The 18214-nt window shown below is 41.6% G+C and overlaps 1 protein-coding gene across 4 annotated transcripts in view; it reads left to right on the top strand.

The window, feature by feature from the left end:
- Positions 1-18214, top strand: part of EPG5 (ectopic P-granules autophagy protein 5 homolog) — a 116976-nt gene that overhangs the window by 15045 nt on the left and 83717 nt on the right. For all 4 annotated transcript variants that reach the window (XM_042962306.1, XM_042962304.1, XM_042962305.1 and 1 more), the window contains exons 2-9: positions 4654-5598; positions 6839-7076; positions 8565-8701; positions 9590-9697; positions 10611-10684; positions 12602-12707; positions 14734-14848; positions 15225-15375. In XM_042962306.1, the coding sequence (XP_042818240.1) occupies positions 4654-5598; positions 6839-7076; positions 8565-8701; positions 9590-9697; positions 10611-10684; positions 12602-12707; positions 14734-14848; positions 15225-15375 (1874 nt within the window). The remainder of the gene's footprint in view (positions 1-4653; positions 5599-6838; positions 7077-8564; positions 8702-9589; positions 9698-10610; positions 10685-12601; positions 12708-14733; positions 14849-15224; positions 15376-18214) is intronic.

Genomic DNA, 18214 nt, shown 5'->3' with positions numbered 1-18214 from the left:
AAGCACGTGCGGAAGGGTCATTGTAAGAAGATTTTGTCTCGAGGCACGATCATAACTGAGTCATCAGAAGCACTGAGTGCCAGAGTTAAGAGTCAGTCTTTCATTAAGTGGAGAGCTGTGGCTGCGTCTGTGGTGTTTAGAGTGGTGTCTTAGGAAGGCCAGTGGTAATGGCATCTGGGATGAATTGGTGGTGGGGCAAAGGCTGGAGGCTTGGAGACCATTCAGAACCTGTTCCCCTTTTCCGTGCTTTGGAAAAGTGACATAAGCCACAGGGAGCCACCACTGCTCCTGAGGCCTTGGCTTCGGTGATGATTTCAGCAAATTCCCTCTCCCTCCACATTCATACCCTAGAGGTCCTGCCCCGGTCTTGGGATTTGTGAGGGAACGGTATCAGGCCTTTGCCATCAGCCCAAACAGTTGTCCGTCCTTCCCTCCAGGTAGCTTCCTTGGTCTGGATGGTCCATTGGAATCAAAGCACCAGCTTCTCTGTCCTGCCTCCGCTCCCTCCTTAGGCCAACTCCAGGCTAATTCCTCTTTGGACCTAACTTCCCTAACCTGTACAGGTGGAATTTTTTGATTCCACTTTTGAACGCCAGAGAAGCACTGACTTCCACCCCAGGGGAAATAAAAGCCTAAACAAAGTCTTATGTGTTCTTCCCAGAGAGGCTAGGAAGTTTTTAAAAAAATCAGTTGATTCTCTAGCCATATTATCTGTTGCTAGAGCTGCTGGGAGTGGGCAGGCGAATTTGGGAGTAGCAGTTGGAGACTTCATTTTGTTAGTGAAGGGGAAGAATTTGAAATTACAAGGGCAATTCTGGAGTGAGGAGAGAGAGCAGTGAGGTGAGGTTGGAGTGGAGTGAGATGGGACATGGGGAGGTTCAAAATTGCCTGAGGGACAGGCTGGGGAGGAAGCCTCTGGATGCCTGTGTGTTGGAGGAGGTGTGGTTGCTTGCCTTGCCCTTGATCATATGGCTCATCTTGTGGCTGCTTCCAACTCCCTGTCTTCCAGTTGGCATTTAACACCCCTTGAGGTCTCTTCCGGCTTAAGGAAAGAGAAATAAAAATCTTCTGTGTTTTACATTCCAGTCTCTGCTTCCTTACTTCTCATTCATTTGTCGGCTCACTAAATTTTAAAAATCGCTCATCTTTGTTTTTAATAGCTTTATTGAGATGTAATTCACATACTATACAGTTCATCTATTTACAGTGTACGTCAGTGGTTTTCAGTATGATTATAAGGTTGTGCAGCTATCACCACTGTTAGGAACTGTTCTCCATAGTGGCTGCATCACGGTACAGTCCTGCCAGCAGTGTATGAGGGTTCTAATTTCTCTACATCCTTGCTGTCACTTATTATCTTACTTTAAATAGTTATCCCAGGGGATGTGACGTGGTGTCGAGGGATTTTGATTTGCTTTTCTCTAATGGCTCATGATGTTAGCATCTTTCTGTGTGCCATTTGTATATCTTCTTTGGAGAAGTGTCTGTTCAAATCCTTTGCCCATTTTTAAATTGGATTATTCATCTTACTATTAAGTTACAAGGGTTTTTTTTGTTTTTTTTTTTAAATTCTGGATATAAGTCCCTTATAAGATAATTGATTTGCAACTATTATCTCCCATTCTGTGGGTTATATTTTCACTTTCTTCATAGTGTCATTTTCAGCACAAATATTTTTGATTTTTATGAAGTCCAATTTATCTATTTTTCTGTTATTTGTACTTTTGGTGTCATGTGTACCCCAAGGTCATTGAGATTTACTCCTGTGTTTTCTTTTAAGGGTTTTAAAGTTTTAGCTCTTACATTAGGTCTATGATAGTTTTTGAATTAATTTTTGTATATGATGGAAGTTAAGGGCCCAATTTCAGTGTTTGGATATCTTGTTGTTAAGCACCATTCATTGAAGACTACTCATTCCCTGTTATATTGTCTTGGCACCCTTGTTGAAAATCATTTGAGGGGCGCCTGGGTGGCTCAGTCGGTTAGGCGGCCGACTTCGGCTCAGGTCATGATCTCACGGTCCGTGAGTTCGAGCCCCGCGTCGGGCTCTGTGCTGACAGCTCAGAGCCTGGAGCCTGCTTCAGATTCTGTGTCTCCCTCTCTCTGACCCTCCCCCGTTCATGCTCTGTCTCTCTCTGTCTCAAAAATAAATAAACGTTAAAAGAAAAATTAAAAAAAAAATCATTTGAGCGTAAATATAAGGCTTTATTTCTGGATTCTCAGTTCTCTTCCATTGATCTATGCTAGAACCACACTGTCTTTATTACTCTAGTTTTGTAGTAGGTGTTGAAGTGGCAAACTGTGAGATCTCCTTTGTTCTTCTTTTTCAGAATTGTTTTGTCTATTCTGGGTCTCTTGCATTTCCTTATGAGCTTAAGATCCAGTTTGTCATTTTATGCAAAAAAGGCAGCTGAAATTTTTATCGAGATTATGTTGAATTTGTGTATCAATTTGAGGAGTATTGCTGTCCTCCATGAACATGGAATGTATTTTCACATATTAAGTCTTTAATTTCTTTCAGTAATGTTTTGCAATTTTCAGAGTACAACTTTTACAATTCTTTGGTTAAATTTATCTCCCTGTATTTTATTCTTTGTTCATTATAAATGAAATTATTTTCTTGATTTTACGTTTTGATTGTTCAGCTCACAAAAATTTGGCCTTTCCCCTGACCAGTATACCAGCGTTTCACTCACTGTAGTAACCAAAGGCCTCCCTCTCTTGATTTTCTCTTTCTGAACTCCCAGTCTGACAAACCTATTTATTATAGAAGCATACTGAACATCACTGCAGTGTAATTGGACCCACTTTTTCATTTTCTTATAAATACTCGTGCAGCGCTTGCTTGTTATTCGTGATTTTAGGCAGTTGGACAGACTGGTTTGTATGCGTTGTGTGGCTCATATCTGAATCTGATATCCACGGTTCATAGTGTAGGTGAATGTAGTTTTGGAGGGGACACATTGCTTCTTTAATCACCACTTGTAAATGTTTGGTAGCCATATTCATTACCAGCAAGATGACCTCAAATTCCATTTCAAAAACATTTATCTTTTCTTCCTAATATTAGGTACATGTAAACATCTTACATTTTTGGTTATTTACTCACCAACTTTTTTTTTTTTTTTTTGCTGAACATTTGCTGGATGGCACAATCCAGAATCACTGATAACTTGTGTAACTGTCAGGTTTGTCTTCCTTACAGTTTCACGGTGAAAGGGGAGTATTTGATTCAGTCATTTTTCCAGTTTGTTTGAGTGTAACAATTTTATCTAAGTAATTTTCCTGTAATTTTTTCTTCTTTATCATCATGTTTTCCAATGTGTCTAGTTTGTTAGTGCCTGAAAATTTTTTAAAACCATAATTCATTTTATTGCATTTTTTAATGGTTCATTTTCTGTTTTTTTTTTTTTTTTTTTTTTTTTTTTTGTTTCGTTTTGTTTTTTGGAGTTAATTTTGGACTTCACAGAAAGTTGTAAATATAATACAGAGAGTTCCATATACCCTTCATGCAGCTTTATGTTATCATCTCACATAATCATAAATTCTATGGTCCAGAGTGTTTATCAGAACCAAGGAATTAATTTTGGTACAATACTATTAACTAAAATATAGAATTTATTTGGATTTCAGCAGTTTTCCTACTAATGTTCTTTTTCTGTTCCAGGGTCCAATCCAGGATCCTACATGGCATTTAGTTGTCCTGTCTCTGTTGTTTCCTCCCATCTCTTGATAGTTCCTCGGTCTTTTCTTTGATGACCGTAACAATTCTGTTGTTTTGTAGACTGTTCCTTAATTTGAGTTTTTATCTGGTGTTTTTTATGATCATATTGAGGTTATACGTTATTGGAAAGGCTACTGAAGAAGTGATAGGCCTTCTCAGAACATCACATGGGGATGTGCTACTGGTGATGTTATCCTTGATCACGGGTTAAGGTATTAACCTGCCAGAATTCTCCGCTGAACCTTACTATTTCCCCCTATGTAATTACTAAATATTTAGGACATATTGTGATGCTCTGCAGCTGTCTTGTTTCTGCTTACATTTTCACTCACTCTAGCATCCATTAGTAGATCTTGCCTGCGACAGTTATTGCCATAGTGTTGTAATGTGAATTTTCTGTTTTTCTCATTTCACCTACATTTATTGATTAAAATTCTTTAAGAAGGAAGTCATTTTTTGTCCATTTACGTTTATTTTATCCCATGGGTTATAATCTAATCCTGTAGTTACTTATTTTATTGCTCAAGGTATTTGACTTTTTCTGTGCTCAAGGTATGGGTTTTCTGTGACTATGTGAAGATGAAGGTAAATCTATTGAGGCCTCAGCTACTTGGAAACTGTTCTGTTTCACTTGACCTCTAGCAGAATGGAGAACAACCTAATTAAAACTTTCCTCCTCTGTCCTCGAATCATAATTTGCTGCTTATTTTGATGTCTTTCTCTTTTGGGATTATACTAGTGAGTCTCCCAAGTTTACTGTAGTCAAAATTGATTAATAGGAAACATGAAACACATCGCTCATGAAGTTTATTTAGGTTCCATTTTTTAAATTATAAAATTTAGATTTTATATACAATGAATTTCTTATGTTTAAATCATCAATTGTTGCTATATTACAAATTAATTCACATTATAAATCTTGTTTTTAGGAAAAGAAAAAATCTGAACCCCTTCAGAGGGAAGAATCTGATGAAGTCTCCCTTCCGAAAACCTCCAGAGAGCTGGAAATTTCTGCTCCAGCTTGTGAATTCAAAGGAGACCGTCTGAAGGTGTTAACTGATTCTCAGCTCCAGAATGCTGCCAGTGGACACAACGAGAGTGAAATGTTTGATGTACCACTCACCTCCTTAACTATAAGCAATGAAGGGTCCCTGACATGGAACACAGAGACCTCAAAGGAAGGGGAGGAGGTCAGAGCCTGTGCTGGGGACGATGCCGTGAAGCCCAAGGTCGACCCTGGAGACAGTGCCGGAATCAAAGTAGAAACCCCCAAGAACTTTACAGAAGCAGAGGGAAATACATTGATACAATGTGGACCTTCTGAAAGCCCCTTGCAACCTGATTTTTTTCATACTCAGCAAGAAATGGAAAATTTACAGGTCAGAGAAACTCTGAAAAAGAAAGAAGACAAACAAGCCTTGGGTCTTTCTCCAGAGGTGCTACAAAATGTTGGCTTGCAGAGTTCTTGTGAAGCCAAAGACATTTTTCAGCCACCTAGAGTGAAAAGACTGTATCCCCAGCTGCCAGCTGAAATTGCTGGAGAAGTACCAGCTTTGGTGGCAGTGAAACCCTCGTTCCGCAGCGAGCGACTGTACCCCGAGCTCCCATCCCAACCAGAACTGGTACCATTTACTAAAGAACAGCTAAAAATCTTTGAGCCTGGTTCGTGGCTGGAAAATGTTGAGTCGTATTTAGAAGAGTTTGACAGCATGGCTCATCAGGACAGGCACGAATTTTATGAGTTGCTATTGAACTACTCCCGATGTAGGAAGCAGCTGCTGCTGGCTGAAGCTGAGCTCCTTGCTCTGACGTCTGATTGCCAAAATGCGAAAAGTCGACTATGGCACTTTAAGGAGGAACAGTTGTCTGTGCAGGTATTTTGACTATTTCAGGAGCCTGGGGGATTTGCAGTGGAGGTGCTCTTCTCATGAGGCCATCCAGGTCTGGAGTATGCTTATACTAACGCTTGACCCTGACCTAGCCCAGAGTAGTACAGTGGAGGAGTCACAAAGTCAGATGCCTGCAGGGGCCAAGCAGGTGACCTAGAGAAGTGAAGTGGGCTGAGCGGGATGGTGGTCACTGGGCTCATGCCCAGTGGTCTGGGCTCATGCCTGGCCCAGCAGGGGCAGCTGCTCTTAATTCCTCGCTGATTGTTGCTTTGAGGCTGTGTGGTCCCGTATTGCCACGTCTTTTCAATTCCTAAGAAGAGCTGGAAATCCGGATTTTTATGGGCGGGATCCTGAAATGTAAATGTTGGCAACAAAATACAGAGTAGAGGACAAGCAAGTCATGTCTCCAGGTCAGATCCAGCCTGTGGACCATTTACTTTGTAGCCTTGGGCATAATGCCAGGAACATCCAATAGGTAGAGAGTGTCAAGGAGAGCATGATCCATGGAATAAGCTTGAGACGTGATGAGGAAACAGGGAAGGCAATCAGATGTGGCTGTATGCAGGCCAAGGTGACCGTTAGGAAAGCCATTCCATAGTGGCCTGGGAAGGATGGCACGGAAGAGAAAGCCACTCTTGGAAAGTTTGGCAGTGAAGGGAAGCCAGAGATGCCAAGGAGAAATAATGTGCTTTTCCCCCGTCCTTAATCCTTATTTATTGGGAGACTCGTGTATCTCTCTTTGTAGATAGAAAGGAGTCTGTGGAGAGGGGAACATTTGAAAATACTAAAAAGGAGGATAGAATCAAGAACACAGCTGAAGGTGTTAGTACTGGAAAGGAGAGGAATTTCTTTTGAGCAGAGGGTAGATACAGAGATATTTTGAAGTCCCTTAAAGTTGTGGAGATCTCACATTATCTTCAGTGTTTGCAAAGTAGAAGGTAAGATTATCAATCATGAGAGTCTTAGGGGCAAGTTTTATTATTTTTTTCTGAGGGTTTGTTTTTCCTTCTTGGACCTTGTGATGCTTTACAATTGGCATTTTACTTCTCGGCACCTGATTATATATTTGATTTATTCTTCTCTATGTGGCGGTACTGTCCCCTCACCATGATTTATAAGCTCTTTGAAGGTGGTACTGAGCCAATGCATCATATGCCTGCAGCCTGATTATTTCAAGTGCAAAGAGTTAACTGGTTTCCTATTTTCCCCTTTTGTCCACCGCTAGGGGATCTGTGCAGATCAAGTGAAAGTTTCTGGCTATCATCGCTACCAAAGAGTAGAGATGAATGAAAATGCACTGGGGGAGCTAAAGAAGCTATTTGATGCCAAATCTGAGCACCTCCACCAGACCCTCGCCCTGCATTCGTATACCTCTGTGCTCTCAAAGTTGCAAGTGGAGTCTTACATTTATGCCTTACTCAATAGTTCAGCTGTTCTGAGATCTTTAGCAGTTCAAGGCCGAGGTAGGTGAATAATCAAAGTCTCACTCTTTCTTGTGATCTGCAAGGAAAAAAAGAATTGAGGGGTTGGTTGAATTGTGCCCTAATTGGTATTAGAAGGGAACATTTGTGCTGTTTTACCTTGTCTTTCCCAAAGCAGGATGGAGGTCTGCCTTAGTAACATTTCTAGGGAGCTATGCCAGGTCTCCCTTCCCTGGGGCTGTCAGTCTGTGCTTCTCTGGGAAGCCAGAGAGCTTGCTTTTTATCATTAATGCCCCTTACTGTCCTATTTATGTGCTTCTTAACCAAGTCAAATTCAAATGCAGTTTTTGATTGTAAAACTGATACTCAGCATACTTTTTCATCCTCTCTCTGTTGTACTTTATTTTTGCTTGTCTGGTTTGTTGGGCTGTTTTATATAACTTTCTTCAGAGGATGTATAATGTTCTGCATTTTTCATCATATTTGGGTTTTACAAGACTAGCTTTGATTGTGTCATGTATTAAGTATGAATTAGCTAATTGAATTATGCAATTTTTATTTCTAGGGGAGACATTAGGAATATTTAAAGTAAAAAAAATCCTTCCCCCTCATTGATTTCATAACTAATCTAAGAGCTGGGGTTAGACCAGAGGTCTGCTGCTTTTTAAATAAAAAATAGATTTTGATGAAGTTGGTTTTCCCTTTGTAATACTTCACAACATTAAATACAGTTTTGGATTACATATTTAGTAGAGAGAGTTAAAAAAAATTTTTTTAACATTTATTTATTTTTGAGAGACAGAGAGAGACAGAGCATGAGCAGGGGAGGGGCAGAGAGAAAAGGAGACACAGAATCCGAAGCAGTCTCCAGGCTCTGAGCAAGTTGTTAGCACAGAGCCTGATGTGGGGCTAGAACCCATGAACCATGAGATTATGACCTGAGCTGAAGTTAGATACTCAACCAACTGAGCCACACAGGCACCCCGAAATTCAGATTTTTAAAGAAGTTTCATTTATTTAAGTGATCTTTGCACCTAGCGTGGGGCTCAAACTCACAAACCCAGAATCATGAGTCGCATACTCTTCTGACTGAGCTAGCTAAGTGCCCCAAAATTCAGATATATATATATGTATATATATATTTTTTAATTTTTTTAAAGTTTATTTATTATTTATTTTGAAAGAGACAGAGCACAGGCAGGGGAGGGGCAGAGAAAGAGGGGGGCAGATATCTGAAACGGGTTCTGTGCTGACAGCAGGGCCCGACGTGGGGCTTGAAGTCACAAACGTGAAATCGTGACCTGAGCCGAAGTCAGACGCTTAACCACCTGAGCCACCCACGTGCCCCAAATTGAGATATTTCTGATGCAGTTTTTTCTCCTTTGGATTTTTATCTGAACTAAATATTTTGAGAAGTTATTTATTTATTTATTTATTTATTTATTTATTTATTTATTTATTGAGACACTAAAAATTCTCCCCAAAACACCACTTATATGGGGCTCATTTAATCCTCTTTTTAATTTATAGCTGGCAAACAGACTGAAAGCTTTCCCTCTGATCTGTGTCAACTAAAGGAGTGCATTAGTGTCTTATTCATGTTCACCAGGAGGGTTAATGAAGATACTCAGTTCCATGACGATATTCTTCTCTGGCTGCAGAGATTGGTAAGGAAACAGATAATTGAAGAATTATGTCTTATTGTAGTTCTTTTTTTCAACAGCTTCTTCAGCTAATTCATTTAATATGTTAATTAGTGACATTTTCTTTGTTCATGACACATGGAAATAAGTTATACTTACCTAGTGTGTTATTAAGCACGAAGTGTTTTTCTTTCTAATAAAGTTTAAGCTAAATAATCTTGGGGCTTCATCCTTGGGAAGAAATGGAAATGTGGGAAGCATGGTAAAGCAAAGATTAGATACGTATTTAATATAGGCCGCTGCTCTGAAAACTTCCATGTCATTTAGTTTTATCATCTTATGTTTGATGTTGCGTTAAAAGATTAAGAGAAAAAAGACAGGTGTCAGGATTTGGGAGACTTAAGAAAGATGTTAAGTGTAGTAGCGAAGGAAGCTTCTTTGTTTAGTGGTTTTCAGTGGGGCCGCCTTGGGTGTTTTTTTAATTTTCATGCTAGAGTTCTTACATATGTGGTAAGATCCCAAGCATACTTACTTGGATTTGAGAATCTGTTACAAACTGAGACTACATTAAACTACTTGGCTTGTATCTATTCATATGTGGCCAGGAACATCGGGAATTTGTATTTTGCCAGATAATAAAAATTGGGTTGCAGGAAAATACTTACGATATTTTGATCGTAGTACTCATGGGTTCATAGGCCTCTGTGTGTCTCTGTGGTAGAAAGTCACCTGTTCATAGTGTATCTTTGGGTATGTACTACATGTATGCTATATGGGTATATATGTGTGTAGTAGATCTCTGGTTATTCTTCTGAAAGATTCATGTATTTCAACATTGGCTAAGTGACTTACTAGACCCTTAGGTACATTTTTCTTCTTAAATAGTGAAACTCTATGTTCTTTCCTGTTCAGGTATCGGTGTTACAAAGAGTTGGCTGTCCTGGAGATCACTTCTTCCTTTTAAACCATATTCTTCGATGCCCGGCAGGTGTTAGTAAATGGGCTGTTCCTTTCATCCAGGTATGATGAATGGTTGTCTAATTTTGAGTGGGATGAGAGAGATTTTGTTAAACATTTTTTCCTGAAGAAATTGCTTTTTTTCCCTTAAAAAGGCTATTTAAAAATATTAATATTTAAAATAAAAATTTTAAAATACATCTATATATATATTCGTATATTCATAGGAGTTTTTATGCTGAAACTTCTTGAGCCACCCTAATTGATGAAATTAAGATAGAATTATAAGAGTTCCCTTGTAGTCTGGCTTGGTAGGTTCAGTAGTATTTAATTTTGTAAAATTTCTGTGCAGGAAGGCTCACTAGGACTTTTTTGGTAATACTCAACACAGCTTTGTAAATTAATCCATCTCATTTGGTACAGACGAGGCAGACACCTTGAGCATCTCAGTTCTTTAATACTAGCAGAGATCCGCATCTGTGTGATGATCAACTCTCAAATAATCACCTTCAGTGTTGATTACGTGGTTCATGGTTTCCCCTCTCTGTTGCTTGCCTTTGGGTTGTTCTGTTACTCACGGCAACCACTCAGATGGGTAGAAACCAAGTGCATGCCAAGTTCAACTTCTCCACATTACCTTTTCTTCAGTATTTCTGGTGGTGAGAAGTTTGAATCGTTTTGGGTAGAAGGAAGATTTTTTGTTTTGTTCTCTCTTTGGATTAAAACAGCAGCATTGTCCTGCATCCTGTCTGGTTACAGTGGTCGAAGGACAGTGCTTAGCGAGCACTGCTCTTGGAGGACAGCTGACTTCAGTACTGCCAGGTAGCCCGCCAGCTGCGCTCTGCTCTTGTGGATGCGGCGCGAGTCCATCTTTGTTTTCATAACCGCTCCCTTTGTCAGGATGCTGGTGACCTAAGAACGTGGAAACTCGGGTTGTTGGTTTTCTACAGTATGCTTTTTCCTTTTCTGATTTCAGATCAAAGTGTTGAATAACCCGTCAGGGGTCTTTCATTTTATGCAGTCCCTTGCTCTGCTAATGTCGCCTGTCAAGTAAGTGTGGAAGAGCTTTATGAAGTAGAAATTGAAATGCTTCTCTCTACCAAAGGATTGGCTTCCTAAACTGCTCAGATCCAAAGAACTGCTAAGGGAAGAGTCAGCATTCCAGAATTTAATGTTGTGGATTTTCTTTGGGTTGGATACCCTTTGTCCCCAGGTGACCTTTTTAACTGCTTATGTATAAACAATTAAGCTTTTCTGGGTGCCCCTTTTTAGTGGGTTTGCCTCTCCTATCATATATGTCATTGTGAAAGGTGCCGTGGGGAGATCGGAAAAATCATCTTTTCCTTAGAAGAAGACATTTAGAGTCAGAGAGGGAAAAGCACAAATTGCCAAGCTGCGATTGGCACACTAGCACTGAAGAGGCTGAAGAGAGGAGGGTGGAGCCATGGAAGAAGGTTCTAGGTGCATGAGCTGGATTGCAAGAATGGGGCGGATCTCAGCAGGAGTGAAGGAGCAGGCAGTGCTCTGGCAGTGGGGAGAACAGGCAGTGGCCCCAAGCACAGGTACAGATGGCTGTGCAGAGGACAGGCAGGAGATCAGTGTGGCTGGAGTGAAGGACTGTGTGGGGGATGGTCAGACAGATGAATAACCACGGTGACTTGGATTATAGAAAGGTTTGACATTAAGACAGAGGAATCTAGAATTGATATGGTCTGGGCCTGGCAGCAGTTGAGGACTTTAGAACAAAGGTAAAAGTCGTATCAAGGAAGGTTAGGATTGACTGAAGGCAGAAGAAGATGTGCTTCTGCTTAACTGAATTACAGGTACAGACTTTTGGCTCTCTTGGCTCTGGATCCTAACTCACCATCCAGAGGACACTTAACTGGGGAAAAAGGCACAGTCTGTCTCGGTGACCTTGAACAATGTTACTACCACTTGCTCTCGGTCCTAGAAAGCCTGTCTGCCCCAGAGCCTGAGGTGGGATCATGGTGGTGGGAAAAAGAAGGAGGGGTACCTAAGGTCATCTTCCCAGAAAGGGATTAAGTAGCTGGCTGAATAAGGAAATGGTGGGAAAGGGGTGGTTCTGACATAACCCTGTAGATGTCTGAGCCTGACTGACTGTGAGGGCACTGGTGCTGATAGACCCAAAAGACAAAGGAGAGCCGTTTCATAAGGAGAAATGTCTGAGGTCATTGGGGGCCTACAAGTGACAGATATCAGTGGACATTTGGGGCTTCAGGACTGGAGCTCCTCAGGTTGGAAGGGCAGCAGTGGACCTATAGAGCTGGAAGTCATAGGAGAAAGTTTCTGTAACAGGAGGGAATGGATGAATTTTTCAGGGTCAGGTCAGAGGGGAAGGAACAGGGGGCTGAGAACCGTGTTGTGGTCCAAGAGGAAAAACTTCTCTAGTTATACCTGCTCCTCAGATCTAGCCAACACCTTGTGAAGTCTGGCTGGCAGGAATTCTCTCCAGTTCTGTCTGCCTGGGTACAGGGGGGCTTCTGCAACATGTGGTAGATATGATTTTGACTTAATGTTTTTGCATTAGATGTACTCTTTTGCCCTATACAAGCTTCTGAGTTACCTGCAGATTGTCCTTTTTTTATTCAGTAAAGCATGGTTCCTAAAATCGTGTACCTGGCAACACTTGGCAGGCCTGGCTCGAGTTAAGGTACCGCCACGGTCCGTACGTGTCAAGGTCCCAGGGAGTGTGGGGGCTGTGCCGGCATAACCGCACTCCTGCAGTGACTCGTCATGACTAATTCAGAGTGGTGGAGGTCTCCACCCCCAATTAGTAAGCTTTTAGCTTCCCTGAGTTTTAGCCAGTTCTTATTTCTTGCTTACTACTTTAAGCCATTTGAAGACTGGATGGATGGCTGACTCTTCTCTAGGGTGAGTAGATGATCCAGAGTGTGTGCATGTGGGCTTTCTGCGTTTATGTGATGGATGATTTCCCTTGTCCTTTAGAAATCGAGCAGAATTCCTATGCCACATGAAGCCCAGTGAGCCAAAGCCATCCTCCTCGGGGCCTGCATCTGGGACCTGGACACTAGTAGATGAGGGAGGAGAAGAGGTAATTTGTCATGTCTGCATTATTTTGGTTAATCATTTTTAAGCTTCTCTTATGTGCCATGCATTGTTTCAAGCACTTTTCACATAGCATCGCATTGACTTCTCCCAGTAGCCACAGGAGGCAGGTACTGATGGGATCCCCACTTTACAGATGAGAAAACTGAGGCGCAGGGGGTGAAGGATTTTTCCCAGATCATGAGGTCATTAAATGGTGGCGCCTCTAGAGCCTGTGTTCTGAACCAGTGTGCTATGTTGACACCTGTGTGTAAAATATCTTCCTCTTCAGCTGGGAGAATTTGGAACCTGGGAATATTTTCATACTCTATAAAATTTGTATTAGGATTTTCTTTTATGTAGTGACAAGTTTCTGGACTGGGAGCCGGGGCTTACCGAGGTTCTTCCTTTAACTGTTACAAATGCTTCTCATCCAGATCTTCTCATTTGAAAAGTAGAAGATAGTACTTTATTCGTGATGAGGATTGAGTGATCAAAATCTAGTTTCTCAAGATAATACTTGTTGATTTTTTCTTTCTGCTGTATACAGGGTTAGTGTATTTGTAAGGGGTTCTCCCTCCAGCTAGTTATCAGCCCTGGAGCTTTTTTATGGTCCACATCCTGATTTGATGTGCTGTCCAGGATGGCCAGGGACCAGATGTACTGAGACTCCTTCTTTTTAAAAGGAGTTGACAGATCACAATAGACAGTTCTCAGAATGACAGCCATGGCAGGTGTGGGGATCATGTCTGTATTTACCCAAGTACTCATTCAGGAATGGGAAGCCCCTTCACACTCTTCTTACTCTTTAGACATCTTTGCTAGAGACTGAACAGTCACCTTGAAGAGAGTCTCTCAGGAGCTGGCGCAAATCGGTCTTTTAAAGATTGTGGTGGAACCGTTTTTTTTCCCCCAAGAGTGTTCTCCCCTGAGAGAGGTCTTTTCTGTGGTAGGTTTCTTGCATTTACTCCCAGAAACAGATAATGATTGAGGACCCTGCAGTGGTGCCTGGCTGCTGGTTAGCACTCACTGATTGTTGAGTGAATTCCAGAACTGGGGGAGTAGATGAGAGGGTTGAGAGTGCTGTTGGCTCTATAAAGGCTGTGGGGAGGAAGGCATGCCAGATCCGCCCCATCAGTGGTTGGTTGACGCTGGCTGCCTATTGCAGCTGCCTTGGCAACTTGAAACTCTTGCCCAGGCCCCTGGCCAGACATCCAAGTGCTTAAAGGCCTCCTTGGTGATTCTAAAATACAGCCAGAGCTGAGAGCTACTGCTAGTAGAGCTGAGGCTTGCTTGTTAGCCATTTAGGACCTAGAATGGAGGGGGAAATGAGTGGCTTGGGAAATTACGAATGAATTACATTAGTCCCTTGCTGAAGTTGAGTGAGAATCCTCGGGATCTCTGCATTTTTCACAGCGTTCCCTTTTGAGTGTAGCATATCTTAGGACACAGATCAGCTTGATTTCTAAGTGACTTTCGTGCCGTGTGTCAAACAAGAACCTCAAAGGCTTCGTCTGTGGAATCGCTACATATGACCTGTTACTCTCTCCTGCTCTGGCAGCACCGCCTGACAACGGAGCCTCAGTTATCTATGGCAGATACAGAAATTGCTTCACTGTAAGGCAGTTAAGTACTACAGTAGGCCTTGATTTGGGGGCAGGAGACCTGTAGCTAAAATAACTGGGACTCAGTATGTGGCTCTTTAATTGATGTTGTCAAAGCAGTGAGCTTCATAGTAAGATTCTCTACTCTAGAAGAACTTTTTTTGTTTAAATCTTCTTTGGGACGGAGATTTTGTGAGAGCAGTTTCGGCCACTGAAGGACGGACGTGACCCAGATGCACATAAAATTGTGCTTGCAATTTCGGGGGGTTTACAGCCCATCTGTGGAACTGATGCTGGGAGGGGAAGTCCATGAAGACACATGGTCCATGATGCACCACTCATGCCTGTGATAATTTAGCTCCTGTTGACTCTAGAGCACGGTGCGTTCTCATCAAATCAGCTGACGTGATTGTGCGTCTTTTCCCTTAGGATGAAGACCCTGAGACCAGTTGGCTGCTTCTTAATGAAGATGACTTGGTTATCCTTTTATCACAGTTTCCATTTCATGAGCTCTTTCAACATCTTCTTGGGTTTAAAGCAAAAGGTAGACTGATTTCTTTTGTCCTGTGTAAAATGTGGTTCCTGATTCAGGTTCCCCTGTGCCTGGCCATACTGAACAGAGTTGGTTGCATCAGACCTCAGTGAGATTTCCTTCCTTTCTCTGGTGCTTGTGATTTCCCACTTAGTGCTGAAATGCAGAGAGGTCACCTAGCTTGCACATTGCCCAGCTTTCATAAATTGTTTTCATTTTGCACTTTGTCCCAGGTTTCCCATCTCCTGTTCACAGAGGAGCCAGAGCAACGGAGATTGTTATTTTTTCTGCCTTGGCTTAGTTTCCTCATTGAGGTATTTACAGTCGTATCCTTCAGTGTTTTTTCATAGCATTTATAATTTTTACCTTTTTTCTGATTAACTTCTAGGTGATTATTTACCTGAAACAACAAGACCTCAAGAGATGATGAAAATGTTTGCGTTTGTTAACTCACTAGTGGAGCTTCTGGCTGTGGGGTTAGAAACGTTCAATAGAGCGCGCTATAGGCAGTTTGTGAAGCGGATTGGTTACATGATCAGGTAATACTGCCGTTGGTACATCTGTTTCTATTTGCTTTCGCCTTGGTCAGATGTAGATACTGCGAAATTGGGATGATGGACATTTTCGTGTACGCTTCACATCTGACTGATCGTAGAAGTAAGAATTTTTTTTTCACCACCTAGCAGGTGGGAATTCTGTAAATGCTTCCAGTCAGGATATTTGGTTAATTAACTCAGATTTAACTGGTTTGCTAGGTAATTGTCCTTAGAGTCAAGATCCTCAAAGCAGTTGCTGGGTTGAATGTGGCCAGAGAAACTGAACTTGGTCAAGGAAGATGAAGCCTCTTTCCTTTTCCTTCGCTCGCTCTTTTCCTTCTACCTCTCAGCCTTTGCCTGCGAATTGCCACCTAGCGGTGGAAGATTGGCAGCAGCTCTTTTGTGTCATTGTTTCCCTGTTTTCTCTTGTATTTATTCTTATTCTGATTTTGTGTTAAATACCATTTAAAGAAAGTTGCAAAGACTTCATCAGCAGCCACTATATTTGAACTAGGGAAAGCATTATTTATTTGATTAAAAAATGAGTTTATGCTTTTATTATCAAGTACCAATAAATTTTGACAATATGTACTGCTTTTCATTGCATTAACTTTGTATCCTCTTTTCTGCATCATTAGTTTTTCTGTATTTACTGGGTCATTCCCGATAGCATATAAATATGCTGTTATTTCTTCCAACCACCCTTCTCTCCAAAAAAACCCTCTAAAACTTCTCCCCCTCTTTGGTTTTGTTTCCAAAACAAAATAGATTGTAATTAATTTATTTTAGATGTGTATCCATCTGCCTTGTAAAGCCAGGTAAATGATTATAGGATGCCCTGAAAGGCTGGAGGGTGCCTTTAAGGGCTTGAGAAAGATGATGGACATGAGATGGTGGGAAGAGGGATGGCTGGTGACTTGGAGAGTAATTTCTTAAAAGCTAAAAACCTATCTACTTATTATCAGAAGTCCAGACATTTATTTGCTGATTCTGCTTGGTGTAAATAAGGTAAAATCTGTCCTTGGACTCATATACATGATGTAGGATTGAGTGCTCGTTATGTGCTGGGAATATACTTCCTCATTTTATTTTCTCAATGACTCTATAGGAGAGGCATTGTTATTATTGCTTTAAAGTCAGTATTCCCTCTTTATATTGTTTCTATGTAAATACTTACAGCTGATTATTGTAGCATATTATGACTATTCTTTCTTTGTTTTCCATCTGCTTACTTTTCTTTGTATCTATCACGGATTCTTCTCACATCTTCCAGCTGTAGCATACTTTCTACAAGGTCCCTTTCTTCAGGTCATCTGTTGGTTCCAGGTTTTTCCCTCCATTCTTGCCTGAATGCTCCACAATCAGACTTCCCCCCAGTACTACCCAAACAGCTCTTAGGAGTGACGGTTGCTATTGAACTTTGTTGTACTGATCCGGTGACCGATTCTGAGTCTTCTCCTCCTTTACATCTTTCCCATAGTTTACATGGCTTTCTCAGAGTTGCTCACTTTCTCCTTAAAACACTTTCTTTGCTTGGTTTCCAGGATCCCACATTCTCCTGGTTTCTTCTCCATTTTACCTGGCTGCTCATTTTCTGACTCTGGTCGTTTTCATCCTCACGTCCCAAACTTCTTGATGTTGGCGTGCCTCAGGGCTCATTTCTGGACCTCTTCTCTCCCATCTAAACTTGCTCCTGGGACCTCATCTGTTCTCATGTCTTTAAATACCACCTAAATACTGTTAGGATTGTCAGAGTTCTATTTCCAGCCCATGCCTCTCTCTTAACTCTTAAGCTTGTAAGTCCAGCTGCCAAGTCAGCACCTCTACTTGGGTGACTCATGAACATTGTAGTTTAATACACCCAATGGGCCTCCCTCTTCCTGCCTCCCACGCTGCTTCTCCGTGGCCTTCCCAGTTTCAGTAAGCAGCAGCTTCATTCTTCTGGTCGCTCTGGCCAGAACATTTGGTGTTATCCCTGACCTTTCACACCCCACATCCAGTCTAATGGCCAGCTCTGTCTACCTTCAAAACACCATCTGCCATCAAATCTAAGATGCCACCAATTCTGAAGATGCATTTATGTGTCTTTAAGAAAGAAAAAATGTTACCAAAATATGGCATGTTAGCAATTTAGTATACATTCCAATCGCAGGGATTGTGTGAAAGTGTGAAATGTTCATCCTCTTGAACCAATGAAACATGCTATGTCCAGAATCCAGCCAGTCTCCCTCTCACTTACCTTGCTTTTGCACACTGGCTGCCTTACTGTTCCTGCAACATGCTGACCACACCTTGGAACCTTCATTGGTGTTTCTTCTTTTTTATTTAAAAAAAATTTTTTTTAAATGTTTATTTTTGAGCGAGAGATTGAGAATGAGTGGGGCGGGGGTGGGGATCAGGGGGCAGGCAGAGACAGAGGGAGACACAGAATCCAAAGCAGGCTCCAGGCTCTAATCTGTCAGCACAGAGCCTGACGTGGGGCTCGAACTCACGAGCTGTGAGATCATGACCTGAGCTGAAGCTGGACACTTAACCGAATGAGCCACCCAGGCACCTGTGGTGTTTTTTCTTCTACCTGGGGATGCTCTTCCCTTAGATATCCCTGTGACTTCTTCCAATGTTTACTCACATGTTCCTCTTCAGTAAGGTCTTTCCTGCTCCCAGCCAACCCCCTTAATCTGGCCAACTCCAGAGAAACATTATTCCTCTCTCCTATGTATTTTTCTCAATGTCACTGATAACTATGTGACAGACTATATTTCTCATTTTATTTTGTTTGTTGTCTGTTTGTCCTCCCATTAAATGTAAGTCTCATGATGGTAGTGTTTGTCCCCCCATTGAA

The sequence above is a fragment of the Panthera tigris genome, chromosome D3, assembly GCF_018350195.1.
Source record: "Panthera tigris isolate Pti1 chromosome D3, P.tigris_Pti1_mat1.1, whole genome shotgun sequence".
Taxonomy (NCBI): domain Eukaryota; kingdom Metazoa; phylum Chordata; class Mammalia; order Carnivora; family Felidae; genus Panthera; species Panthera tigris.
This window is presented reverse-complemented; position numbering and strand designations above follow the sequence as displayed.